At 49.1% G+C, this 27,181-nt stretch overlaps 2 protein-coding genes across 2 annotated transcripts in view; both read right to left on the bottom strand.

Moving 5' to 3' along the window:
* The window catches only part of rasal2 (RAS protein activator like 2), a 57,714-nt gene extending 52,281 nt beyond the window's left edge, over window positions 1-5,433 (bottom strand). Inside the window, exon 1 of the mRNA XM_036132891.1 lies at window positions 4,888-5,433. Within this exon, the coding sequence (XP_035988784.1) occupies window positions 4,888-5,011 (124 nt within the window). The 5' untranslated portion in view covers window positions 5,012-5,433. The remainder of the gene's footprint in view (window positions 1-4,887) is intronic.
* Window positions 5,434-8,577: 3,144 nt separating this feature from the next.
* Window positions 8,578-27,181, bottom strand: part of LOC105920027 (laminin, gamma 1) — a 49,120-nt gene continuing 30,516 nt past the window's right edge. The window contains exons 3-28 of the mRNA XM_036132879.1: window positions 25,070-25,200; window positions 22,866-23,032; window positions 21,316-21,504; window positions 20,806-20,923; window positions 20,381-20,479; window positions 20,166-20,302; window positions 19,963-20,085; window positions 19,698-19,887; window positions 19,443-19,555; window positions 19,141-19,362; window positions 16,631-16,819; window positions 16,254-16,499; window positions 15,396-15,549; window positions 15,148-15,290; window positions 14,736-14,914; window positions 14,504-14,660; window positions 14,197-14,402; window positions 14,042-14,121; window positions 13,771-13,908; window positions 13,250-13,394; window positions 13,027-13,176; window positions 12,839-12,953; window positions 12,406-12,605; window positions 12,166-12,324; window positions 11,974-12,073; window positions 8,578-11,903 (exon numbers count right to left, since the gene is read on the bottom strand). Coding sequence (XP_035988772.1) covers window positions 11,647-11,903; window positions 11,974-12,073; window positions 12,166-12,324; window positions 12,406-12,605; window positions 12,839-12,953; window positions 13,027-13,176; window positions 13,250-13,394; window positions 13,771-13,908; window positions 14,042-14,121; window positions 14,197-14,402; window positions 14,504-14,660; window positions 14,736-14,914; window positions 15,148-15,290; window positions 15,396-15,549; window positions 16,254-16,499; window positions 16,631-16,819; window positions 19,141-19,362; window positions 19,443-19,555; window positions 19,698-19,887; window positions 19,963-20,085; window positions 20,166-20,302; window positions 20,381-20,479; window positions 20,806-20,923; window positions 21,316-21,504; window positions 22,866-23,032; window positions 25,070-25,200 — 4,107 coding nt within the window. The 3' untranslated portion in view covers window positions 8,578-11,646. The remainder of the gene's footprint in view (window positions 11,904-11,973; window positions 12,074-12,165; window positions 12,325-12,405; window positions 12,606-12,838; window positions 12,954-13,026; window positions 13,177-13,249; window positions 13,395-13,770; window positions 13,909-14,041; window positions 14,122-14,196; window positions 14,403-14,503; window positions 14,661-14,735; window positions 14,915-15,147; window positions 15,291-15,395; window positions 15,550-16,253; window positions 16,500-16,630; window positions 16,820-19,140; window positions 19,363-19,442; window positions 19,556-19,697; window positions 19,888-19,962; window positions 20,086-20,165; window positions 20,303-20,380; window positions 20,480-20,805; window positions 20,924-21,315; window positions 21,505-22,865; window positions 23,033-25,069; window positions 25,201-27,181) is intronic.

The following is a 27,181-nucleotide window of genomic DNA, read 5'->3' on the forward strand; positions in this document are numbered from 1 at the left end:
AGCAGCTGACTCGTCTCACAGTCACTTCCTGTTTGAGTCACTGATGATGTCATTGATGACATCATCAGGTTCTCCGCCGGGCCTCCTCCCCTGGTGACTCCAGTTTCTGTCTGGACTGGAAGCTGACCTCAGATCAGCAGGACAGGAGGACGTTCTATCAGGCGCCACTCTGTCCACTCGTCCACTTCCTGGTGGACACTAAAAATAGCTGTGGACAGATCTGGACACCGTCGGGGGGGGGGGGGGGGGGGGGGGGACCGGCCCCCAGGAGCCCCGCATGGAGTCTGAAACTCCAGACCAACACCGGTCCGCCTCCTAGCAGACCTTCATGTCACAGGACATGAGGGTGGACTGCAGAGGTCCACCCTGACCACCTGAGACCAGTAAGGCTGCTTCATCTCTGGACCCGGACCCAGAACTGGACCTGGACCTGGACCTGGACCCGGACCTGGACCCAGAACTGGACCTGGACCCGGACCCAGACCCAGATGGAGGCGACTCACGGTTCAGACCAGGAAAGGAGAAGCTTTCAGAATAGAACATGAAGAGGAACCGACATGGTTCACTTCCCCTGCAGAACGTTTCCTCTCACCGCTTTGGACACAAGGCCTCCTGCCTCTGAAGTAATGGGATTACTTCCTGATTACTTCCTGCCTCTGAAGTAGTGGGATTACTTCCTGATTACTTCCTGCTGGTTTGAAATATTGGAAACGTCACATCACCTTTACTGAATAAAGTTATAGTGCGATGTATGCTGATACTGAGTTATTGTCCCCTGGTGGGGCCCCAGCCTGGATTGGGTTCATCTCCTGGTACCGTGGGTCCGGCGTAAAGCTGTGGGACCCGAATGCAACACCCCACAGAACCACACTGAACTGGTTGCTCCTAGCTTTTAGTCCATGATGGCGTCCTTCTAGGAAGAACACATCTGATGGGGTCCACTGTCAGGGGCCACTGTCAGGGGCCCCATCAGATCAGCATCTCTTAATTAAGCAGGGAATATTCACCATCAAAATAGCAGATGGGGCACGTTTGCGTATTTATGCCCCTGTGGACAGGTCCAGAGGGCAGTTCCACCTCTGCAGAATCGTCCCACATGGGTCCCTCGTTAAGGTCCAGTATGTTCTGCTTTTTTTGGGTCCACTTAAAGAATTTTTTAGAGCACCAACCTAAAAACGACACAAACTAGCCGGGATTACTAATCTAGGCGTGTGAGTAATGTTGACCCAGATCCAGCGAACTGGAGCTAATTTAGGCCACCGGGCTGAAAACAGGATGTTATGTTGAGACGTTCAGCAGGTCTGCTCCACTGTGGCTCCACTGAGGCCCCTGGGGGCCCCACACTGGACCCACTGGACCCACTCAGGAAACACTCACTGGTGTCCGACCAAACGGTCCCAACCTGGTCGGGTTAAGACTGACTGACCCAGGAAGCAACCTGCGGGGGTCTGGGGCCCCATAGGGCCCCGCCGGGCCCAGCCGTGTCCTGGTTCTGGTTCAGGTCCGACTCGTCTCTACACACGGCACCGTATACGCTGTTCTGGTCCGGTACCAGGACTGAGACCGGCCCATTTAGCAGCCTGGAGAACTGCTGATCCGGATCCGTTGGTGGATCCCAGCGAACAGAACCGAAGGTCTGGACAGTTCTGTGGGTCAGAATCAGGGAGGTCCGGTTCTGTTGCTGTCCTGAAATAGACTGCAGGAGGAGATGTTTGTCTCAGAGGGGAAATCCTGTCCACATCCTGAGGAACTTTCCATTTCCTCCCTGATCCGCCCGCATTGTCCAGCAGAACCGCCGGTCCGACAGGACAAACAGGGCCATCTCTGAGCGAATACAGAACAGTTCTGGTTCTGGTCCGATTCAGACCAGCCAGAATAACCTGTCTGTCAGAACCGGACCAAGCAGACCCTGCTGGAACCTCATCTGAGGACAGACCGGTCCTTGTGAGTCACTGACTGGGAACAGAACCAGGAAGTGAGCTCATTAAATTGTAAACATCAAGGATCCGGTTCCAGCCAAGAACCCGAGCCAGAACCAACCGTTTGGGCCCGGTGCTCAGCCTCTCCACCTGAACGGACCGCAGCGCGCATCAGAACACCTGACTGCCAGAACAGATCAGAACCAGACGGATCAGAACCGGCTGCCTCAGCTCAGCCGTTTGGACACCAGGGAGCAGGAAACCGGGCCTGATGTGGAGGGAAAAGTCAAAATATATTTAGATTTTAAAAGTATTATTATCAGTTTTTAATTAATAGTATGTGGCAATATGTAATATGAATTATTAAAACACTTCTACTAATTGACTCATTTAACAGTTCATTTCCACCAACAGAACGTAGCATTTCTCCCGTAGGGCTGTCACTCAGGGAGCCCCACAAGTGAAGCCAAATAACCAATCATATACTGTTGCTAGGGAAGATTTATAAATATTTGGCCAATCAGCAAAATGAATGGCTTTGGGGCTCCTGGACTCATAGCCCTGGCTGCACAGTGATATAGGTGTATGGCAAGCCGTTTTAACATAAAGTAATGTAGCTAGCAGTCAGTCAGGCAGTGACGTAGAGATGAGACACATTTTGTCATGTGGTGAGTGAGTTTGAATATTAGGCTAACTTATATGTTGAAAGAATTTTGAACATATTTTGAAATTCTGTTATGTTGTGAAACCCATTGTGTCATTGTGAAACTGTTTGGCTGAAGATAATGACAGTACAGTATGGCATATGCCTACTTTGGTGACAAATAGTGAATTTTAGTGTTTAATACTGTTCCTTTCTAAAATAAGACCTAATATAGCTGTAAATGTTTAAATGTATCTGTAAGCTGCTGATTAAATGCTTATTGTGGAATCGTAGTAATTTTCCGACTTTTAATTTAAATGCATGTACTGAGTTAGGCAGGGAAATTTATTGGCCAGCCCCACCAAGACCTATTTTCACCAGCAGCCACTGGAGCAGACGGATCAGAACCAGACGGATCAGAACCAGACGGATCAGAACCGGACGGATCAGAACCAGATGGATCAGAACCGGCCCAAACAAAGCGAGCTCCCAGCCCGGTCCAGATTTTCCAGGAAGTTCTGCCGTCATTTGGACCATGAGGGAAAACGTCCAACCAGCAGAATCCCTCTGGAGCAGCACACGAACAGAACCAGCTACCGGTTCTGTTCGTGACCCGATTCATTCATCAGTGGAGAAATGTCTTCACACCATTGTTTTGCTGATTGGTGGTTCTGTTCAGTGATCGGACTTTCAGAGAGCAGGGAGCTTTACAGAACCAGAACCACTGCAGGGGTTCTGGACAGAGCAGGTTCTTGTCTTAAATGCTAACGGTTAGCGATCCGTGGGTCCTACACAGAACCCTCACACGGTTCTGACCCAGAACCGAACCTGTTCTGCTCCCCTGGATCTGCCTGTTCTACACCCTGCTGCGGCGGCGCCAGGAGATGTGGACCGGCTCAGAACCGGTCCCAGCATTCGGGTCATCTCTGGGTTCAGGTTTAAAATGGGAGTTCTGTCCCGGGTTCTGGCAGAACCTTCATGTTCTCTGACCCACATGCTTACAGGGTTAATCTCCGTCACTCTGATGGTGTCTGACAGATGTTCTGCTGCTCTCCTGATCCGACTTTCCTCGGATCGGCGCCAGCTGACGGTTAAAGTGCCGCGCTGCAGTCGGCTTAATGAGCGCGCCTGGATTATTGCCTCGTTTCCTGGATTATTGCCTCGTTTCCTGGATTATTGCCTCGTTTCCTGGATTATTGCCTCGTTTCCTGGATTATTGCCTCGTTTCTGGATTATTGCCTCGTTTCTGGATTATTGCCTCGTTTCTGGGGATTAAAGCAGACGCTTCCTTCCAGACACTCAAGGAGGAACCTGGAGAACCAACATTACGGGTCCTAGGAGGAGTAAGAACCACCTAGAACCACCTAGAACCTCCTAGAACCTCTGAGGACTGGAACCAGCAACCACAACCCTGCAGGTCCAGAGATACAGATGGTGGAAAGACGGAGTTTCCTGAATCACTGTATGACATCACAGGTCACAGACGATGACATCACAGGTCACATGACCAGGAACAGTGACATCACAGGTCACAGACAGTGACATCACAGGTCACATGACCAGGTAGACGATGACATCACAGGTCACAGACTGTGACATCACAGGTCACAGATGATGACATCACAGGTCACATGACCAGCTGTAACAGACTCCCAGCTGGTTCCTCCTTCACAGGTTCTTCTCTCCAGGTTCAGGTTCTGGTTCTGGAGACCCTGGAGGAAAGTTCTGGCCCAGATCCAGACTCCCTGTGAGCTTTTCAGAGGATTTATGAAAAAAGTCAACCGGAGCGATGATGCGTTACCAGAGACGGAGAAGTGAGGATAAAAGTTCCTGACTGTTACCAAACGATCTCTAAATTAGTTAAAAGTAAAAATTAACGCTGGCCCACAGCTCCAGAACCCAGCAGAACCAGCTGCTCCAGCCCTGCAGGTCAGAACCGACCTCTGGGTCAGTACCAGCTGGTTCTGGACCTGGCTGAGACAGAACCTGGAAGAACTCCTGACTTCCTTCAACTTTATGGGAACCCCCCAGGAACTGAAACTCCTGCAGCCTGTGGTTCTGGGTTCTGGGTTCTAGAACCTGCCAGAACCCAGAACCACAGCCTCCCTTCACCTCCAGAACCCCGTGGTTCTGCTCAGATGTGTCATGGACCTGGTATTCTGCAGAAACTGATCCTGCAGCTGGGCTCCGGGACAAAGCGGCTCTATTTTTGGACTTCCTGTCATGAGAACCGAGCCGGGACCGTCCCGGGGTCACCGCTCCCTGCTGCCCAGCTGTTCGGAACCAGCGGGAGCGGACCTGGCCCGGTACCGGCCTGTTCCTTACCGTAAACCCGGAGCCAGCCCTGCTGCTGGGACACGGCGTCCCCCAGGATCCGGTCCAGCAGGGGGTCCAGCGGGCTCAGTCCGCCCTGCAGGTCCAGGTCTGCCGGTACCGAGTCCGGCTCCATGGTCCGCCGGTAAAACTTGCTGCTGTGGGGGGAGAGCCTCCCGCGGAGCGCCTTAATCCGGGAAGAGTGAGAGAAAGTGGAAGAAAGTGGCTCCGCTGCCGCATGGAGGCTCCGGAGCTCCGGCCGCCCTGCTGCTCCCTCCAGGCCGCTAGCCGCTGCGCCTGCAGCCGGCGGCGCTCCGGCGCTCCGCCCGGTTCTGCCTCATGGCTCCAGTTCTGGGGAAAAACGCTTCAAACTTCCAGCAAAGCTCCGGAAACAGCTGGCCGGGGACCTGCTGTCCTCTCCCGGCTGAATGGGTGCCCGCAGCCCGGCAGGCGGAGCGCAGAGAGCGGCTGGAAGTCCGGGATCCAGGCGGAGGTCGGAGAGTCTCCGGCGGGATGAAGGTCTGAGCCGATGTCGCTCCGCGGGGCCGCGCAGGGCCGCGGGAGCGCGCCGTGACCTGCGAGCGACGCGGGAGCGCGCAGGAAGATCCGGGAGGAAGAGGAGGACTTTCATGACCTGAGGCCATGTTTGCTGATGAAGGTGGAGCAGAATCTCCTTAGAACCAGATAAACCTGCAGAGAACCTCACATTATTATTATTATTATTATTATTATTATTATTATTATTATTATTATTATTATTATAATAATGACGATAATAATAATAATATTAATAATAATAATAATGTTGATATTATTATTATTGTTGTTATTGTAATAGCAATAAAAATAATTACTATTAACAATAAAACTAATATTAATATTATTGCTGTTAATAATAATAATAATAATAATAATAATAATAATAATAATAATAATAATAGTAATAATAATAATAGTGACAATATCACTATTATTAGTAGTAGTAGTAGTTGTAGTAGTAAGATTATTATTAATATTATTATTATTATTATTTTATTATTATTATCAGGGTTATTTTAATGACAGTCCTCAGGTCATCTTATTCATACAGATTCATATAAACACTCTGATCCTTTTTTAATCGTCTTTATCTCTTTTATAGGAATTTTTATGAACTTTAGTCATATTTTTGTTGATATTTTTCCATATTCAGCTGTTTAATTCGGTGCGTTCTAAAAAGAAAAAGCTGCATCAAAGAGCTGTAAATATTACACCCAGTCTCCAGGCGGCAGGTTAAAGGCCGGCGGCCCACAGCAGGAGCAGGTCTGGGTGTTAATGTTCGCGTCTCACAGGCAGGACCGGTCCAAAGCTACAGGGCAGAACAGTTCCTATTCCTTCTGGTTCTAACCCAGACCCGGGAACCTGAGGCTGGCTCCAAGCTCTGGTTTGTCTGAGAGGGACTGAAAGATCTGGGAGGTTCTGTGGTGCCGATCCAGAGGACTCTGCCAGCCCGGTTCTAAGAACTGGGTTCTGTCAGCTCTGGTTTTCCCTCAGGGAATCAGGGCCGTCATCGTGGTAACATTTCATTTCCATTCATTTTGGATAAAAACAGTAAAATGTAACATTATTTCTATTTAACCCAGGAGTCTTTATGTGTTAAAGTAAAGGTCCAGTTCTTCAGAACCCTCACAGTGTGAGCTGGTTCAGTTCAAGAGTCAACCGAACTCTGACCCAGTTCTCTGACGGTACCAGCAGGGGGCAGCAGCGCGCCAGCTGATGGGTCTTTGTCCGTCTGAACTGGACCGGTTCGGCTGGAAGGTGTCTGACCTGCAGCTGCTCAGGAAGCGGAGGAGATTCTGGTTCTGGTCCAGAAGGTTCTGTTGGAGCAGCAGCAGGTTCTGCAGACGGGACGGGTTGATTAACAGGGTCTGGTTCTGTTCAGCATCAAACTAAGGTTTATAATTCAGTGGAGGTTCAGGAGGTTCTGGTGAGGTTCTGACCTCCTTGTGTTCTGGGTCCTGGTTCTATGAGCTGTTCTTGTTTCCATTGGTGTGTTCTCATCATGTTCTCCTGAGTTCTGGTGTTTTATGACCCAGGTGAAACAGGAAGTGGAGAAGGACGACCAGGGCCGGATTTAGGAGGATGGGGGGCCCCTGGGCTGGAGTCAGCCCAGGGGCCCCCATATATATATATATATATATATATATATATATATATATATATATATATATATATATATATATATATATATATATATATATATGACATCTGAAGGATTTTTTACAGCCCCCGGTTCTCAATAAAAGCAGAGGTGGGTGCAAATGAACAATTTTCATCTTCTAGACCAAGGTTTTTACAGAGAACATCTTGAAAAATATGAAGAACAAAATACAGCCATGAAGATCCACATGAGGACGCACCGCATGCCACATGCTCAGCACGCCGCTAAACCATCCAGTCTGAGGGTCAGTAGGACGTCTTTGTGGACTGATGACCGCAGCACATTGTGCTGTTAAAGGGGAGTTTTCCTCTCCACTGTCGCTTCATGCATGCTCAGTATGAGGGATTGCTGCAAAGCCATCAACAATGCAGACGACTGTCCACTGTGGCTCTACGCTCTTTCAGGAGGAGTGAATGCTGCTTGGAGAGACTTGATGCAACCTGCTGGGTTTCCTTAGAACCTTTGGACCAACCGGACTGGAGGATCTGACAGAACCGGGTCTGGACCGGTTCTGGAGACGTCGGCTGTGAATCAGCGCGTTATGAATAAACGGGTTTGATCCGAGACGTTTTAAAGTTCTTGTTCAGTTCTGGCTGACGGTGAAGACGGCTTACTGCAGCTTCTTTTCACCGATTGCAGGAAAAATAAACCCAAGTGTTTTTAGAAACGCAGATTTCTGTCGGTTTAGTGTATTGTATAAAAGGGGTAAGACAAGAGAACATGCTACTGAGGAACACAAGGCGCTGGCTGGAGTTCCTCAGTTTCAGGAAAGCAGCTGCTGAGCTAAACTCAGGGCCATGATTAAAACTTCTGACCCAAGTGGAACCGGGTTCTCCTGAGGAGGACCGGACGATGATTCAATAACGATATTTATCAATAGATAGACGTGTGGTTCAATAGAAAAAGTTCAGTAGAATAACAGTTTTCCTTCCTTATGCATTATAGCCATGTAGGTTAATGTTACATCATTACATCCTCCCAGCCAATCACAACGCAGAACCAGGAACGCTCCATCATCAAGCTTCAAACAGTTCTTTTTTATGTAAGACTTTTTGGTAAAATGTTGGGTGAATAAAGAGTTGTGTTTTAATTCAGTGTTTTTTATTTTGAAAAATAGACCATTAAGCAACAGCATAAAATGGCCACTTAAGATATATGTTTTTAATTATTTTATCAGTATTGATGGATAGGGCTTCCATTTTATTAATATGCTTTGTTTGGTCCAGCCCTGCAGCTGAGAGCAGGATGGTAACTTCTCCATAACCAGCAGGAAGGTTCCTCTACCAGCCGGCTGTCTTCTCCATCCTACCGTCACAAACGTAAACGTCTGCTTTGTTAAACTTTGGGTCAGAACTTTAGAACCAGTCCGGTTCAGGCCCGGTTAGAACCTGGATAACAGACGCCGGATAACGGCAGTCCTTGTGACGTTTGAGGAAGGAAGCGGGCTCAGACATCAGGTGCACGTAATTTCAGCTGAAATAAACTGGACTCAGACACGAGGCGACTCCTGTAGTAGTTTGTTTTTATTACTGAGAGGTTAGGTTTGGGTTTACAGGCAGGTGAGATCAGAGCAGGAACCTGGCAGGAAGCCTGCAGGCTGAGCAGCTCCAGCCGTATAACTTAGAACACTGAGCCCAGAGCCGGGAGCTGCACAGGCTGCAGGACAGACGGGTCCCTGAAACAGCTGGGACCGCTTAGTGAGAGCGTGGACACTGCAGAGGCACCGGCTGCTCTCCTTTAAGGCACAAACGGGAATAAAACCACACATGAGGGCGCTTGTTGCCTCGTCCTGGCTGGTGGAGCGGTAAAAAACCCAGATATTCAGTTTAGATCCTGGAAACCCACAAAGAATCAACACAAACAGTAACGGTGTGAGGCAGCAGCTCTCAGCCCTGTATACAAGCAAGCAGAGATAATAATTATAACAATTATAATAACATACCACAGACGTTATGATAGAGGATATATTTTCAGAGGTTTCCGTTGATTGATTGTGATCAAACATAATGAGGCTGCTCGGGATAAATTCAGCCAATCACTTATTTACACACATAATAAACTCCTCGCTCTAACTCATAATAATAAAAAACATTCACTCAAAAATAGAACATTTGAAATAATTATTAGCACCAGTGTATCAGATAAAACTCTCGCTACGCAGAATGTACAAAGTTGCATAGTGTCTGGATGTGGAGAGGAGGCAAACGTGAGGCGTCGCAGCGCGGGAACCGCCTTTAAGAGCCGAAATGAGCCGGCAGGAGCTGCCAAAGTCCTGAAAGCTGGCATTTCATGGATCACAACCTGATGTTACACACAAAAGATCCAACATCATCCACCAGGAAACAACCTTAGAGAGCATTTCATCTGGTGTCAGGAAGCTTGGGCTGTTTCCCAACACGTTCAGTGCAGGTTCTCTAATCCCAGGTTTCCACCACAGACAGAAGTCCCTGAACGCCTGATTCATCCCACATGTTCTAGTTCTCCTTCTGCTAAGGTGCCTGGATTGATCGTTCTCCAGGCTCTATGAAGTTCAGGGTTTTCTCTATACTTTGGGGGATTTTACCTTCTGCCCTGGAACCTGCTAACATCTGTCCAATCCAGGCTCTAACTGCAACACTAAGAAACACGCTGAGTGAAACTTGTTGTCAGCCACATTGCAGCCAGAGTCAGAATAAATCCGTTCACTGAGATCGGGTCAACATGTCCAGGAGGGAAACCCAGACATCCCAGTCTCTCCTCATCAGCAGCTCAAACTGCTTTTGTTTTATGCAGGAAAAGCATCTGAATAAACTTCCTGCTTTTTCCCCAAGTCAGCTGTTATAACGAGTTTTTTATACATGACAAAAATGCTATTGGTTTCTTTAGTCCTCTAGAAATGTTTGCAGTCCAAAAAAAAGCTGTGCAGCCTGAGTCAACAAGAGTCTGCTAGCTTAGCATGCTAAGGCTAACTAGCAAGCTGCTTGAAAGTAGAGATGCTCCTTTACTATAGCTGGAATTTTAACACACATTTTCCACTACTTATAGGGAAAAAAAGTTTTAAAATTGCCATTTAATAGCATCTCTGTTTATTCACTTATTTCTGCCACTTTGGTATCACTGAGGCACAAACTCCAGCCCAGTAGGTGAGCTTTAAAAGTTTACTAACTTCGAGGCCCTTTCAGTACCAATCCAAGTATTTCGAGCACAGACACCAGAAGTAGGCTACTGTTAGCGACACTACTTATTAAATCCAGGAAACTATACGCTGGAATTACTGTTGGTAGATGAGCCAACTCATTCTTTATATAAATGATTATCTACTAAAACTGAGCAGTAAATACTGATGAAAATGTTATGCTAGTAGTAGCTTTAGCAATAACTAACAAATGTGGGCATGTTGAAGTTAAAACTTGCATTAGCATCTTAAAGAAAATGTTTTGAGTTCATCTTAATATGCTAACTAATTCAGAGTTCGGATGTCTCCTGTGCTGATGGCGGTGTTAGCATGTTAGCATGTTGTTAGCATGCTAACATCGGTTGTGCATTTAAGGCGTACCAACAAAACAACCTCGGAGGACTGGAATGCTATTATTAGCCTCAGTGAGCTAACACAAACTTATCATGGTGATTTTAGTTATTCTCTAAAAATGAAAATGTGTTTCTTGGTAGAAAATTCTCCGAGCCTAAAACCTGCTTTTGAAACTGTAGATCATTTAAAACTGGAGCATAAATCCAAAGAAAAGCTCTATAAGACCTTCAGAAAGCCAGAGAACTGCTGGTAAAGATAAATTTGAGCGAGTAAAAGGTGCAGCATATTAATGGTAAATTCATAGAAACTGGACCTGGACTATGACCTTGATTTTAGGCAGGCCTATTGCAGTTCATCTGAAGTAAACCTTTGAAATGTTTCTCCACGTTTTTCAGTGTGGATGAAACAGGTTTGAGGCTGAAATTATGAAGCTGCTTTTAAACTCTTATTCAATTATCTGGGACGTTTTGGCTGCTCTTGGGAGGTTTTGAGCTTCTGTCTGTGATGAAAAAGGCCGTTTCTTCTTCTTCTTAAATTCTGGTTAAATTCTGGAAGATTGTAAATGAAAAGCAGTTAGGTTCTGATTTCATGTCTCTCGGACTTTGGCAGCTTCCTGCGGCCGAGTTTTTGTTTGACTTTACCAAAGACTGCCCCCTGCTGGAGGCGTGAATACTGCAGAGGAGAAGCTTTGAGACGTTTTCCCCGCTGTCCGTGTCGAGAGCGTAGCTTCGGGATGAGGATCGGAGAATTCCTTCACGTGTTCTGAAATGTTGAAGACAAAATTATGGCGAGGCGCCAGGGAACTCCCTGTGTGGCTGCAGTCGCGTCGGGTTTGTGGTTCTGGTTGACTCTCTGAGGTCTGTCCACCTCGCTGCACGGCGTCTCTGCGCCGCGGAGTTCATCGTAACGCCGCCGCCGTCACCAGCAGCTGCCTTTATGCTGGGAGCGGCTGAAATGTTGGCAAAGAATCTGAGAACAAGAACTGTTTTGGTACAAGTCAGCAAGTTTGCCGGAGTGTTAGATGTGAGTGAAGGGGCGGGGCGTACGGAGGAGGTGGGCGGGGCTAAGGTTGCTCCAGCGCCGCCGAGTTGAAGCAGCCCTCGGGTAACGTGTTCTTGATGTCGTTGAGGTTGGCGATGTCGCTGCGGATCTCTCGGATCTGCCGTTCGTAGTCGTCGATCATCTCCTTCTGCGTGCTCGCCACATCGTTCAGATCCGCCAGCTTCTTGTCCAGCTCGCTGCCGGCCATCTTGTCCTTGGCGCGCTTCAGAGACTCGTCGATCCGGTTCAGTTTGCTCAGGTCCACTTTGTCGAGGTTTCCTGCGGAGAAGACGTGGCGTTAGGCTGTGAGCGTCTTTAGGCGGGAGTAGAGCTGCTTTGGGAGACCTACCCAGCTGATCCATCAGGTCCAGGATGATCTTCAGCACCGTCTTCACCGTACTCTTAGCCTTGCGAGCGTTGTCCTCGGCCTGCTTCGCATTATCTGACGCCTGCAGGACACACCGATCCCACCAAATTCATCAACAACAGTTTCTTTTAGACCGTCTCAAACTTCCTCAAAGATCAGCGGATGCGTTGGTACCATGGCAGCCATCATCATGTCGCTGTCGGCCTCATCCTTCTTCCTCTTCAGCTCCTCCTCTGCCTCGTTCAGCTGATCCATCATGCTGTTCACGTCTTTCTCCAGCTTGCTGGTGTCCTGCAGAGCCTTCTCTGCGTCCTCCTTGGTCTTAGCTGAACTCTGCGGGGACACGGTGTCAGAGACGGTGAGTAGACAGAGGAGACCAAACCACTCGCCAACCAGCAGGTTCTGCCTATTTACCGTTTGGACATTGCCTGCGATCTTCTCAGCTTCTTCAGCTTTCCTCTTGGCGTCTCCAGCGTCGGCAGCAGCGTTCCCAAGCGCCTCCTCCGCCTGCCGCGTCTTCTCGTTGGCTGCCATGATGGTGGCGTTGATGTAGGGGATCTTCTTCATGGCTTCCTCTGCTGCCGTCTTGTTGTCGTTGACCCTCTTGTCAAAGTCTGGGAGAAGTTTGGGAAGAACCAGAACGAAACACTTTCCTTAATTGACAAAACGCAGGCAGACTTAACGACATATCAAGGCAATGCAAACGTTTCCGTTAAACAGTCTGAAGGGAGACTGCTTCATGCAGTTTCATCCCCTGACAGTTCCTGTCAGTTCCATGTAACTGATGTTAATTCCTGAAGAGCAGAAGAAGCTCAACACTAAATCTGGGATCGGGACCATTCGGTACCTCGGAGGTCCTCCAGGATGCTCTCTGCTTCTTTGAAGGTCGACTGGCCCTTCTTTGCCGCCTCCACGGCGAGAGCTTTGGCGGCGTCGACCCGGGCCAGCAGCTGATCTGCGGTCTGTGGAGCAGGAGGAGGTTTAATGGCTGAATGCAGAGGAGAATCAGATAACAGGGCCATGCTCTGAACCCACCTGCTGCTCGCTCTTTCCTTTCTCCAGCAGCTTCCGGACCTCCAGCTCTTTTGGCTTGAGGTCGTCCCGCAGGTCGTTGTACTCCCGTTCTGTCTTGTCTATCAGATTGTCCAGGTCCGACGCCTCTTTCTTTATCTTTTTGGCCTCATCCTGAGAACAACAGCATGGTGGTGAAGTGTGATTTCTAGAGTCTCACGTCTTCTTTTAGCTGAAGATTATTTACCTCCAGGGTCTTGGTGTCGAACGGCGGGAGGCTGGTCAGGTTGGCGAACAGCTTCAGAGCTTTGTCCCCAGCCTCCTCCGCCTCGGCCTGGACCTTGTCGGCCTGTTTCTCCAGATCCTTGGCCTTGTCTTTTGCGTCGTTGTACCTGAACCACAGGTAGGGTCAGAAAGTCAGAAAGTCTGTCCTAAATGTGTTGGAAACGCGTTGCCTCAGATCTTTCCCCCATGTGACCATTTAAAGTCCAGATTTCTCATATGAAAACACTTTAGACAGCCTTTACCCATAAGAGACGCAGGATAAACACAATAAAACGGCCATCAGCAGACAAACTACAACAAACATGCGCCTAACGGACATAAAAAGACTAAAGTCCCTACATTTTTTAAAGTAAAAAGGTGAGCTACATAGAGTATAAACTGAACAGACATTCAAAGCACCACAACGGTACGACGCTGCAGCAGAGATACTCTCCGGTGAGGACTGGTCCTGGTTCTGACCCAGAAACTGAAAGGTTGACCTACATCTTGTTGAGCTTGTCAATCTCATCGCCCATCTTGCTCTCTCCATCCAGAGTCTTCAGCAGCAGGTTGTAGGCTTTGGTCGACGTGTCATTGGCGTCTTTGGCGATCTTCTCGATCTGATCGGCGTCCATTTTGTGCCTGCAGGCAACAACATTCAACACTTTGGTCAGGATCCCTTTAAAAGACTTCTGCTGTCTGTCATCATGTTGGGTTTTGGTAGCCGTCTCCCTGATGACTCCCTCCAGGTCTGACTTGTTAGAGCGAGTCTTACTTGTCGGCGAGGCGTCTAGCCTCTTCAGCCAGCAGCGTCATGTTGTTGGGCTCTCCAGTCTCGCCGGTAGGTTTGATGTCCTGTGAAGAACGTCGGCTCAGTTACCCGGCCTTGACGGTCCCGTTGAATGCTGGGAGAGTGGCGGCTGCACCTACCACTTTACTGACAGCCTCCTTGGCCTTGGCCAGCTCCTGCCGGGCGCGGTCAATCAGGCCCTCGGCGTCCCGGACTCTGTCGCGGGCTCGGTCTGCCTGAGAGCTGGTGTCGTCCACCGTGTTGCGGATGCTCTGCAGACGGTTCCACTGCGTGGTCAAAGTGTTGTTCAGGCCTTTCAGACGCTCCAGCAGATCTCGGTCTGCATCTGTGGGGACAGTCAGGTGGTTCGTCGGCACACCTTGAACTTACAGGCCTAACTATGCTGTGATGACTGTGAATCCTCGCTTTTAGAGGATTCAGCGTTACCTTTGCTGTTCTGAGCCTCCTCCAGCAGCTCCATGATGGCCTTTTCTGCCTCCTTCAGTCGTTCCTCAAAGGCCTTATCACTGACGGTATCCTGGCCAGAGCCCAGGTTATCTATCAGACTCTGGAGTTCTTGGAGCTTCTGTCTCTGCTGGTTCACCTGGACACACAGACAGCACTTTAGACCAGCTGAGCCGTGTGAGGGAGTGAAGCCCTCAGCGGGGTTCCTGCCCACCTTGTCCCGGACCAGGCTGTAGCAGGACGGACACTGCTGGCAGCCTGGCACCGACCGGTTGTAGAAGTAGTTCTCCTCGCACATGTCGCACCGAGCTCCAACAAAGCCGGGCCGGCACTCGCACCGACCGTCCTCCTTACACTGGCCTGACAGGGAGCCTTCAGGGTCACAGTCACACGCTGGGAAGAAACAGCAAGACGAGAGTTTATTCATGCCGAACATGTTCTTCAGTCCTGGACATCTTTTCTACTGGAGCACCACAAGGATCAGTGCCTGGAAGCCTGTTCTTTGTGTTACCAAAGGTTTTTGCATCTCCTCTGTGGATATGACACCCAACGGGAACTTTAATATCACAGTTTGTAAACTTTCCATGATATTATCATTATGAAGTGCGGCTTGTCTTGTTTCTCACGTTTGCATCCAGAGGAGCTGAAGCTGAAGAAGTTGACCTCGCAGCGATCGCAGTGCAGCCCCGTGACGCCGGGATGGCACTCGCACTGTCCGCTAAAGATGTCACATTCACCACTGGTGGAGCCGATGGGATTACAGTCACACCTGTGGACAGGTACGCAGACAGACATCTTTGAATGACTTAATGACTGCGTTAACGGCTGTACGGTACAGGATGAGCAACGGTTAATGGAGGTGAAGGAAACGGACCGCTCGCAGCCGTTGCCGCTCCGCAGGTTGAAGTATCCCAGCAGGCAGGCGCTGCAGTCGCGCTGAGCCACGTTGGGGAGACACGTACACTGGCCGGTGACCTGAGAACAGCTGGTCTGCTGGTCCACGGTGCCCAGCGGGGAGCAGGAGCAGGCTGAGGAGGAGGTGCAGAGAGACGGGGACAGAGATCAACCATGTCTGACTGTCCATGGTGGACACGAGAGACGGTAGGGCTGGACGACGTAGGAAAAATGGATAAAATCATGCTGATCGATAATTATCAACAGATTCTAAACTTTTATTTAAAGTGCAGCTCTGGTCATTTTATGCTGTTGCTTAGCGACATATTTTTAGATAAAGACACAAACACTGAATTCAAACTAAACCCTTTATTCAACCTACGTTTTACCAAAACTGTAAGTTTTTAAAAAGTAAAAAAAAACGCATGAACTCTATGAAGGGGCGGAGCTTAGTTCCTTGGTATGGGTTGTGATTGGCTGGGAGGATGTAATGATGTAATATTAACCTACATGATGAAAATGGAAGGAAAACTGTTCTTTTGAACTTTCTATCGATCGATAAATATTGTTATTGAATTATCATCCAGCCCTAAGAGAAGGATTCAGATACAAAGTCAGACCTAACTTCCTTCAGTCAGACTTTACAGCTAAAAGTGTTTTAGACTAATTCATCAAAGCAGCTGATGAAACTCTACTGTCTGATGTGAATCTCCCATGAACCGCTCCAAACCATGTTAAAACCTGAGTATACTGCTCCTTTAATTGAAACTGTTTAAACCAGTAGATCATTGTCAGTAACTGGAGTAGGTCTGAGTAAATCCTGACTCCGGGTTCTTACGTTTGCACTTGTCGTCGGGGTTGGACGCCTGGGCGTTGCCGTAGAAACCGGCCTTGCAGCGGTCGCAGAAGAAGCCGTCGGTGTTGTAGATGCACTTGAGGCACTCTCCGGTCTCGCGGTTGCAGTTGCCGACGGCGTTGGGGTCGATGTTGTTGCTGCACTGACAGGCGCGGCAGGCCCGGGCCGGCCCGTTCTGACCCAGAGGGTCTCCGAAGAACCCGTCGTCACAGAGCTCACAGCGCTTACCTGCACACAGGGCGGGGCTCAGGTGTTCACATTCTGCATCTCAGCTTCACTGCCACCCTTAAAATGGCTCAACAACATTTTTAGAAAACATTTTCAGGTCTTTTGGCAGGACCAGAAAGCTGTGTGGGTACCTGTGGTTCCAGCGGGACAGTTGGTACAAACCACCTCGCTGGTTTTATGCACCACAGCGCAGGTGGCTCCAGGGGGGCAGGGACACGGCTGACAGTCGCCCGCCGTGCCCTGAGTGGCGTTGCCGTAAAACCCGTCCTTACAGCGCTCACAGCTCAACCCGGCAGTGTTGTCCCGACAGTCACACGCACCTGGACAGGAGACAGAGAGCCAAGACGTGTTTTCACCTGCTGACAATCAGTTTAACCTGGAGCTACAGCCCGTCATGAGTGCAGGCAGGTAACAAAACCTTCTACAAACAAAAACAGCAGAGGGAGCAGTCAGAAATATGGTAGAGTCAACTAAAGTCTTAAAGGCATTCAAGGTCAAAGAAAACGACAAAGCAGTCAAGAAATCAATCTATCTAGAAAAGGAAGTGGAAAACCAAGAAATCAACCAAATCATAAAGTCATAAAACCAAAGCAAAGGCAAGACTGCTTCATAACACAATCAATTCCCTGCTCTGGGAATATTTCAAATCAAAACACCAGTAATAAACAAGAACAGCCGTTTAATTGAGCTAACTAAAGCTATCAGATACCATCAACGGTATCTGATAGCTTTAGTAATAATAATTACATTATTATTACTAAAGCTATCAGACACCATCAAGAAACCAGCAGTGAGAAAACAAACTACAAAGTGGTTTGAAAAGCAAAGTAACTACCTGGTCAGGTTAAAAAAAAGGAACAATGAGAAAGCAGAAAGGGAAACTGAAGAGACCAGGTAGAGCTCAGACTCATAAGAACCAGGCGGATAAAGCAGTCAGTAAACGGATCAATGACCAAAGCTCTGACCAGCAGGTCAGTATCAGGGAGGCACTGATATTATATGTTGCTGTTATGTCCGATAACCGATATTTACTGATGTGTGTACATATACACACGCACACGTTTATGTTTCTGTGGTGGTCAAATTTAGTAAAGCTTTGTACCAATTTTTCAAAAATAAAAATCTTTTGTATCTGGGTTATAGTCTAGACACTACACACTAACTATTTTACATCTCTGCTTCATTAAAAAACAACAAACCTGCATCACTGTCACATGACTGGATGAAAATAAACATCGGTATTTAGTATCGGCCCAGTTTTACTTATCGGACCGAAACTGATACGCTAAAGAAATTATTAACATCGTCCGATACCGATGTTAATGCCGATATATCGCGCATCCCTAGTCACTACGGTCTATAAACCCAGTAATCCCAGTCTCCCCCAGTGTCCCCCAGCGTCCCCAGTCTCCCCCAGCGTCCCCAGTGTCTCCAGTGTCCCCAGTCTCCCCCAGTGTTTGCAGTGTCCCCAGTGTTTGCAGCGTCCCCAGTGTTTGCAGTCTCCCCCAGTGTCCCCAGTGTTTGCAGTCTCCCCCAGTGTCCCCAGTGTTTGCAGTCTCCCCCAGTGTCCCCAGTGTTTGCAGTCTCCCCCAGTGTCCCCAGTGTTTGCAGTGTCCCCAGTGTTTGCAGTCTCCCCCAGTGTTTGCAGCGTCCCCAGTGTTTGCAGTCTCCCCCAGTGTCCCCAGTGTTTGCAGTCTCCCCCAGTGTCCCCAGTGTTTGCAGTCTCCCCCAGTGTCCCCAGTGTTTGCAGTCTCCCCCAGTGTCCCCAGTGTTTGCAGTCTCCCCCAGTGTCCCCAGTGTTTGCAGTCTCCCCCAGTGTCCCCAGTGTTTGCAGCGTCCCCAGTGTCCCCAGTGTTTGCAGTGTCCCCAGTGTTTGCAGTCTCCCCCAGTGTCCCCAGTGTTTGCAGCGTCCCCAGTGTTTGCAGTCTCCCCCAGTGTCCCCAGTGTTTGCAGTCTCCCCCAGTGTCCCCAGTGTTTGCAGTCTCCCCCAGTGTCCCCAGTGTTTGCAGCGTCCCCAGTGTTTGCAGTCTCCCCCAGTGTCCCCAGTGTTTGCAGTCTCCCCCAGTGTCCCCAGTGTTTGCAGTCTCCCCCAGTGTCCCCAGTGTTTGCAGTCTCCCCCAGTGTCCCCAGTGTTTGCAGCGTCCCCAGTGTCCCCAGTGTTTGCAGTCTCCCCCAGTGTCCCCAGTGTTTGCAGCGTCCCCAGTGTCCCCAGTGTTTGCAGCGTCCCCAGTGTCCCCAGTGTTTGCAGTCTCCCCCAGTGTCCCCAGTGTTTGCAGTCTCCCCCAGTGTCCCCAGTGTTTGCAGCGTCCCCAGTGTCCCCCAGTGTCCCACAGTCTTCCCCAGTCTCCCCAGTCTTCCCCAGTCTTCCCCAGTCTCCCCAGTCTTCCCCAGTCTCACCAGTGTCCCCAGTCTCCCCCAGTGTCCCCAGTCTCACCAGTCTCCCCCAGTCCCCCCCAGTCTCACCAGTCTCCCCCAGTCTTCCCCAGTCTCACCAGTGTCCCCAGTCTCCCCCAGTGTCCCCAGTCTCACCAGTCTCCCCCAGTCCCCCCCAGTCTCACCAGTCTCCCCCAGTGTCCCCAGTGTTTGCAGTCTCACCAGTGTCCTCAGTGTTTGCAGTGTCCCCCAGTCCCCCCAGTCTCACCAGTGTCGGGGTGGCAGCTGTCGCTGTGTCCATGGCAGTTGCAGATCTCACAGGAGCTGAAGGCTCCGAGCTCCGGCTGGGCGCGGCGGTATCCCAGGGTGCACTGCTCACAGTGCTGGCCCTGGTAACCCGGGGGACACGTGCACTGCTCCACCCAGCGAGCCGCCACACCGGGGCCCCTTCTGGCCGTCACCAGGGAGACGTCGTCCAGGTAGCCAGCACCTGCAGACGCAGAGAAAGGTGAGGTGAGGGCGGAGCCTCGTGGGTGAAGGTGAGGAACACGGGGAGGCGTGGCGGCCTACTCCTCTCGCTGTAGGTGCCCCGGATCTTGATAGCCGTGAGGTTATGGAGAAGTTTCTGGAAGTCCGAGTCGCTGACCACAGGCCTCCAGGGGTTTCCAGGCGGGTTGTAGAGCCTGAACCAGAACCACAGGTTAAGTCCAACCAGGACGAACACAGAACCAACGACTCTGTTCTGATCGGGTCTGCGATCAGTTTAATACCAGAGGTCTAAACCAGAGACAGGTGGATCTCCTGAGCCAGAATCAGCCGTCCTACCTGAACACGAAGGTCTGCACGTTCTCGTTGGGGAAGGCGTTGCCCTGGACGATGAGGGGGACGGCCACCCTCATGTTGGCGCCCTCCAGGATCAGGTCCTCGGCCGACAGCCGGGCGTCCCGCCGCTCCACCCGGAAGTTCATACTCAGCTTCTGTCCGTAGCTCAACATCTGGTTGCCCAGGAACTTCCCTGTGGAGCAGACGGCAGAAGCAGTCAGCCTCCGGGGGCCACGGTCTGAGCAGAGAGCCGCTCAGGGGGCCGTACCTGGGGCCACAAAGTACAGGGGCTGGTAGTCCTCAGATATCAAGGTGACTTCCTGTCCACTGGAGGACCACTGGACAGGGACGGCGGCTCCGTCCCGCTGCTGGGCCTCCCACTCCTCGTTATCTGGGACACAGGAGCAGGAAGTCAGGACCCCCGCTGGGACTGAGGGATGCACCCTGAGTGGGGGCTGCAGGCGCGCTCACCTCTGTCGAAGGTGGAGCTGACGGTGTGGACGCTGTAGCCGTCGGCGCTCTCACACACCGACGAGTGCTGGAAGCAGAAGCAGGCGGTGCAGCCCTGAGGGTTGCTGGGGTCCAGGTTGAAGTACCCTGGCTTACATCTGATGAGGACAAGCAGGTTTGTGTGAGCCGTGCTTTAATGTGACTGTAAGGCAGACCCTGGGGGGGGGGGGGGGTACCTGTCGCAGCTGAAGCCCTCCACGTTGTCCTTACAGCGGCACTGACCCGTGTTCACGTCGCACTCCTGGGTGCTGCCTGACGGGGAGCAGGTGCACGGCCTGGCAGACAAACACAGGATAAATTCACCGGCACAGATCGTCTTTCATGGAGTTCTATAGGAAATGAGGCTGGGAGGAAACTTTCATCTGCAGCTGAAGGAAAGAGAATAAACTGAATTTAAAAAGAGACAGAAAGCTCCACAGACCAGTGGCAGAAACCTCAGTCACACGTAACAGGTAGGCGTGGCCAGCAGAGGGCGCTCATGCCCCGTTCTCCCAGCAGGAGGCAGCGCAGGTCATGAACAGAGGAAGTCCATCCATCCCCCTCTCAGAGCAGGAGGTCAGTCACCTGACCCCTGACCTGAGGGGGGGGGGGGGGGTCGTACCTGCAGCCGGCCTCCGTCAGACTGTGGAACCCCGGCTGGCAGCGGTCACACTTCTCCCCCGTCACTCCGGGCTTACAGGCACACGTGCCTCTGTTGTTGCACTGAAGAGATTCAGAACCTGCAGACAAAGCAGCGACCGCCAGATCGTTAACGTTTTACCTCCCAGAGACAACCAGCCGCTGCAGACGAGAGAGCAGAGCAGGTGGAAACGAACCAAAACACTGGATAAGGAGGATCTGCTGCAGGTTGAGCTCATAGTGAGGGTCCACTCAACTGAGCCCTGATTTATTTATTCTCTACACTCAGAATAAAAACAGCCAGAAATGGTGCAAGATACCCACAAACCAATCTGAGCGACATCCAGAGAGAAACACAAAATGAGAAACACGTGTGAAACGACCAGAATAGAGTGTAAACTATTAGAAATGATGAAACAGGATCAGGACAGCAGGTCCGTGTGTTCATGGCGGACGCTTTAAGACTGCAGGAGACGTAAAGCTGTAAACTGACCGATGGAGCTGCAGAAGCAGGGCAGGCAGCGGCCGGCGCTCTGCTCCCTGTAGTAGTTGTCCAGGCAGCGCTCACAGTTGGGCCCGTCCGTGTTGTCGGCGCAGTTCCTGCAGTGACCTCCGTGACCCGTGGCCCGGTACAGCTCCGCGTCGAAGTAGCACTCAGAGCTCTTCCCGTTACAGTCGCAGGCTGAAACGGTGGAGCGGCAGCGGGTTAACGGCGGGCCGGGACCAGAACCGCTCCACAACACAGACTTCATCACACTTTACTATATATACACACTATAATATAATATATATATATATAACACAGCTTTCATCACACTTTACTATATATACGCACTATGATATAATATAATATATATGCTTCCTATTGGCAAAATTATCAGACAGCATGGGATTCAATTCCACTGTTATGCTGATGACACTCAGATATATTTATCCATAAATCCTGATGAATCCAATCAATTACTTTGACTGCAGTCATGTCTTGATGACATCAAAAGCTGGATGACTTTAAATTTCCTGCATCTAAATTCTGACAAGACAGAAGTTGTAATCTTTGGGCCAGAGTCTTCAAAAAATAAACTTCTTAACCAATCACTTAATCTGGATGGCATTAACTTGGCCTCTGGTAATAAAGTTAAAAATCTTGGTGTTGTTTTTGACCAAGACATGTCATTTAAATCCCATATTAAACAGGTTTCCAGAGTTTCCTTTTTTCACCTCAGGAATATCGCCAAAATTAGAAACATTCTGTCCAGGAGTGATGCTGAAAAACTGGTCCATGCATTTGTTACTTCAAGGCTGGACTATTGTAATTCTTTACTATCAGGAAGTCCACAAAATGCAGTTCAAAGCCTTCAGCTGATCCAAAATGCTGCAGCAAGAGTTCTGATGAAAATCAACCAGAGGGATCATATTTCTCCAATTTTAGCTTCCCTTCATTGGCTTCCTGTTAAATCAAGAATAGAATTTAAAATTCTCCTTCTAATGTATAAAGCCCTTCCAGGAGACGTAGAAAGTTTTATTTAATCACTGCTGTAGCTGCTTCTATAACACTCTGAGATTCTCTTTAACTTGTAATGAAAAAATAAAAACAGCTAAATAAGTTTTATTATTATTATTATTATTATTATTATTATTATTATTATTATTGTGTTAATATGATACGCTGGTTGGACCTTTTCCTTTATATTTTTACTACTACCGTTAACATTGTCATCATAGTGGTATAAAGTCTAATTCTGGTGTCTCAGCATAATGGTGGAGGTCTTATAGGAGCTTCCTGCCTCTCTTTATCCTCTAATTGCTTTTCTTTTTCTGACTATTTCACATTTCTGAATAAATAAAATGAGTTTCATCAACTACCTGCTCTGAGATGTTATTCTTTACGGAGGAACTACAACTCCCACAATCCCCCAGAGACCTGGCCTGAGACTTGCAGCTCTTCTGCTCTTTAGGCCAGTTGCTTGCTGTATTTATTATAATTCTGGATAAAATCAGTGACTGCGGACGCTGCAGGTGAGGCTCCTGCCGGCTGGGACTCACGCAGACACTCGTTGGCATTGTCGGCGGTCGCCCTCCTCCACGGCCGGTCGTTGTAGAACGGTTTGCAGACGTCGCAGTCGAAGCCGTCGGTGTTGTGTTTGCAGTCGCAGACCAGCCGTCCCCCGCTGTTCCTCACGCACTCGCTGGCGTGGCCGTTGCACTTGCACCTGACGGCAGAGACACACACCTGTTACACCTGGATGACGCGGCACCCAGAACGAGCATTTCATCGGCAGACGTGTCCTTTAAAGCCCGGCGGAGGACAAGGACAGAGCCTGTTCATGTGAAACCTGTCAGTTTCTTCTCCCCTCAGCGACTCTGACAGCTCGCTCTAACCTCCCCAAGTAGAGACGTCCCTCCCTACAGGACACCACCTGTCAGGCAGCCATCTCTAGCTATTGTCTCAGGTGTTTTCTGGCACTGAGCCGTGGTGGAAAGTCTGACGACGGAGAGAACAGGGAAGCCTTGGAGCGCCTCGCTCATCTGGAGCTCAGATCTGATAAACGCTGCAGCAACAAACCTGAATTATGAAGTATTAATTTACTGTCTGCTTATCTGCTGCTGCTCTTTCTTCTTTTAATTAAAAGCAATGTGTGTCTTTTATGTACTAGAAGAAGAGAACATGGATGCCAAGCTTTGACTTTCTTCTTGCATTTGACATTTGCGTATCAAAACTGATATTTTTGTAATAAAATATAAATTTAGCAGCAAAGCTATCGACTAGTCAGGACCCGTTTAACGGTTACGCCACAAAGCATTTATTTTACTGACACACCAGAGGAAGTGCCAGGATGGTCAGAGTTTCCCCTGACTGTAAGCAACAGAACTACGCCCCTCCCCAACATGTTGCTGCACACTGCCAGACAGCGGGCTAAAATAAGGCTGCGAGGTCTGATTCTTGACATATTTAAGGTTCATGAAGCTAATAAAACTCATCATATTAAGGTAACGCTGTTTTAAAACTAAACTCTGTGAGCCGTGACCTCAGATTTGTGTGGATTTACAGTGTTAATATCTTGTGTGAATAAAAAAGATTCAATCATAAAGTTACTAGTTACATTAGCTTAGCTGCTAAGACAATGCTAAAATCTAGACAACTTAAGCATGAAATATTTATCTGCGTTACAAATAACTAATTTAATACCTTTAATAAATGCTGTAACTTCTCATTTAAATTAGTAGTTTTGTTTGATTTTAAATCTGACCCTATTGTGGAATACAAATGTTAGCATTAGCTTACCACAGGCAGACATAGCGCTGTTAGCTTCTAATAACTGCTATCTTTGATCAACCTTAAAAAACATTAAAACATCAATTCAACATCAAAATTAGCAACTATTTAGAATAATTTTATCTTTACTGAAATAAAACTTTAGCAGCTAAGCTAAATCAGTTTTTGTTAGACTGTTAGCTTGACTAAAACTAGCAGGTAAACTTAATAAAATATTAACTGAAGTTTTTTTTCAGTTAGGTTAAAATTTCTGTAGTAAATAACTATTTAACTTCTGTCTTCACAGAACATAGACTCCTAAGCTAATTGTGAGCTAAACTTGAGTTTAACCTGAACTTTACATCCCAAACCGTTCAAACATAAGATTTCGCTGGAAATGATCTTTGACCCAGTTCGTTAAACAAACCTTTAGTTTTTCTACATTAACTTGGTGGATTTTCACAGGACAGAAAGCCTCAGTGTGTTTTTGTTCTTTATGTTGGGCGGTCAGCGGGTTAGCTTAGCACACTTAGCTGTAGCACATGAACCCAGGTAACCCAGGGAGGAGCTCTGGAGGCGACGCCGATCAGAAACCCTGTCAACCTTGGATGAGTAAAGCCTGAACACTACAAGTGCTCTCCGGGGGCCTCTTCGGGTCCGCCCCATTCCGGTTTCCCTGTAATCCAGCCCTGCCAGCCAGGAATGTGAGGAATGCTGGATGTGTAATGGAAATCTGCTCTACATTTCAAACAGATTATGGCTGCAGGGTTTAACACTCTTGTAACGGCTGTCCAAACCTCTTTGCCCCCGGCCGTGCGGGAAAAGGCGCTCGTATCTAAATTGTCAGGCAGGCGACGGACGGGGCAGCGGACCACACAGGGGCCGACCAGGACCCGTAAATCCACCTGACCCCACTTCTCCACTCACCACAGCCCCCGCCTGTCTGAACACCCAGCAATCGGGTGAATGTTTGATCTAGCTGGCATGTGCGTACCTTCCTCCCACAGCGAAGTCAGAGATGGCGTAGTAGTAGGACTTGAGGACCTTGGGATCGTTGAAGACTTCGTCTCCGAACGTGTTGAGCCTGTTCAGGGTCACTCTGATGTCTGTGGCCGTCACCCAGTCCTGAAACGGAGACGGCACGGACACGTCAGCGCACGCCGCCGACACACGGACTCTGAAACTTATTTTAATGCATTTAAAGATGAAATAACATCCCAGATACGCTCGACTCTGCATCCCCTTAAACCCCCAAACTTTTCCTTCTTGTTGAAGCATGCAGGAAAAGGTCTGAGAGGCAGGAAGAATGCAACATGCTCCGTCTGGAAACAGCGTTTCAAAGATGCACCGCTTGATAAAAGCTGTTCAGTCCCAGTTAACGTAAACAGTTCAGAGTATAAGGAGCACTTTGAGTCGCTGCAAGGCCAAATATCTGCAGGAGCTGCACCCAAACCAGCAGGAAGCAGGGGTCCCCCCCCTCTGGTCCGTCTGTAACGTCTGATCATTAGGAATCAGTATTTTTATCCAGCAGGAGAACAACTCGTATTGAGACTAGAACGTTGGGAAACCTTGACTGTTATCGTGAATCTGAAGCATCATTGAGCTGCAGGAGTCTGCAGGAACGGGTCCAACATCTCTGGTCTCGGTTCTGGACAGTTAAAGATCAGAAACGCTGGAAACACCTTCCCACTGCAACATCATCACGCTAAACACAAATAAAGGAACTTTCTGTTTTAAAAACATCTGGAGGTTCACAACTGGGGAAAACATTTACTCCCTTAATGGTTTTATTCTGGTTTCTGCTTTTCTGTCGACACTGAAATGTTTCAGATGATCAAACAAATTAATATCCTAAGAAACAGAAACAGTTTTTAGATGATGATTTTATTTAATAATGTAAAGAAATATACCAACTTAACCTGGTTCTGTGTTAAACTCAACCGTCCCGTTACGTTTGGAGCTTCTTCCATCACAAACCCACCAGCCGCCTCCATAAACCACAGGTTGGGGTCAGAGGTCATGATTTCACAGTAAGAGGGAGAGACCGGCCAGAAACGGCCTTCAGGGGAGAGATCCGAGACCAGAACCACTGCTGACCCAGCAGAACCCGTCTCACATGGAGCAAGAACCCTCCTGAAGAACCGCAGAACCTTCAGGAACACATTCTCTGGACGGATGAGACAGAAGTGGAGCTTCAGGAAGGCGTTCCTCCCGTTATCTGGTGTAAACTAGCCCACCGTGTCGGATCAGAACATCCGACACGGTGGTGGCAGAGTGATGCTCTGGGTCTGCTCTGACTGATTCAGAACCTGGACGACTTGCTGTGACTGATGGAACCACCAAGTCTGCCCATAAACAGCTTAAAAACACAAAGGCAAGGCTCCAGAGTGGCCTAGTCAAAGTCTGCAGTTAAATCTGGATGTGGCGTGACTTTAAAATAGGACGTTCAGGCAGGAAAAGCCTCCAGCGTGTCTGGATTAAAACAATTCAGCATCACAGAGCGATCAGAACCTCTTCAACCACACAGGAACGCATGTCTGGATTAAAAGAGCCCAATGGACCCAGACCCAGCTGGAGCGACCAGAACCCCTTCAGATAAACGTCTTGTTTATGATTCAGGCCTCAGATGAAGAGTCCTGAGCAGCTGCTGGCTCTCTGAGCGCACACAGACGTCTGGGCCAGAACCTCAGGGCAAAACGGGTCGGCGACAGCTGTGGTCAGAACCAGCCAGAGGCTTATCGGACCCGCAGAACCGGCCAGAGGCTTATCGGACCCACAGAACCGGCCAGAGGCTTATCGGACCCGCAGAACCGGCCAGAGGCTTATCGGACCCGCGGGTTTTTATGTGAGAGCTCAGGACCTGAAACGTCTGAATGAAGACCTGAGAGAACGTTTCTCCTGACAGGGAACAGCCTGCAGAAGGTTCTGGACAGTAACTGAGCCCCGGGTCGACCCGGTTCTGTACCGATGCTCCAATCTCTGGTCCTGGTAAAAAAAAAACATCTAAATGTTCAGTTTGTGTTCTCAGAAATAAAACAAAGGTTCCTAAATGCCACACTGGGTTCAGAGGAACCTCTGCTGGCTGGTTCAGGTTTAACTAAACCCA

This window comes from Fundulus heteroclitus, unplaced genomic scaffold, assembly GCF_011125445.2.
Source record: "Fundulus heteroclitus isolate FHET01 unplaced genomic scaffold, MU-UCD_Fhet_4.1 scaffold_56, whole genome shotgun sequence".
NCBI classification, from domain to species: domain Eukaryota; kingdom Metazoa; phylum Chordata; class Actinopteri; order Cyprinodontiformes; family Fundulidae; genus Fundulus; species Fundulus heteroclitus.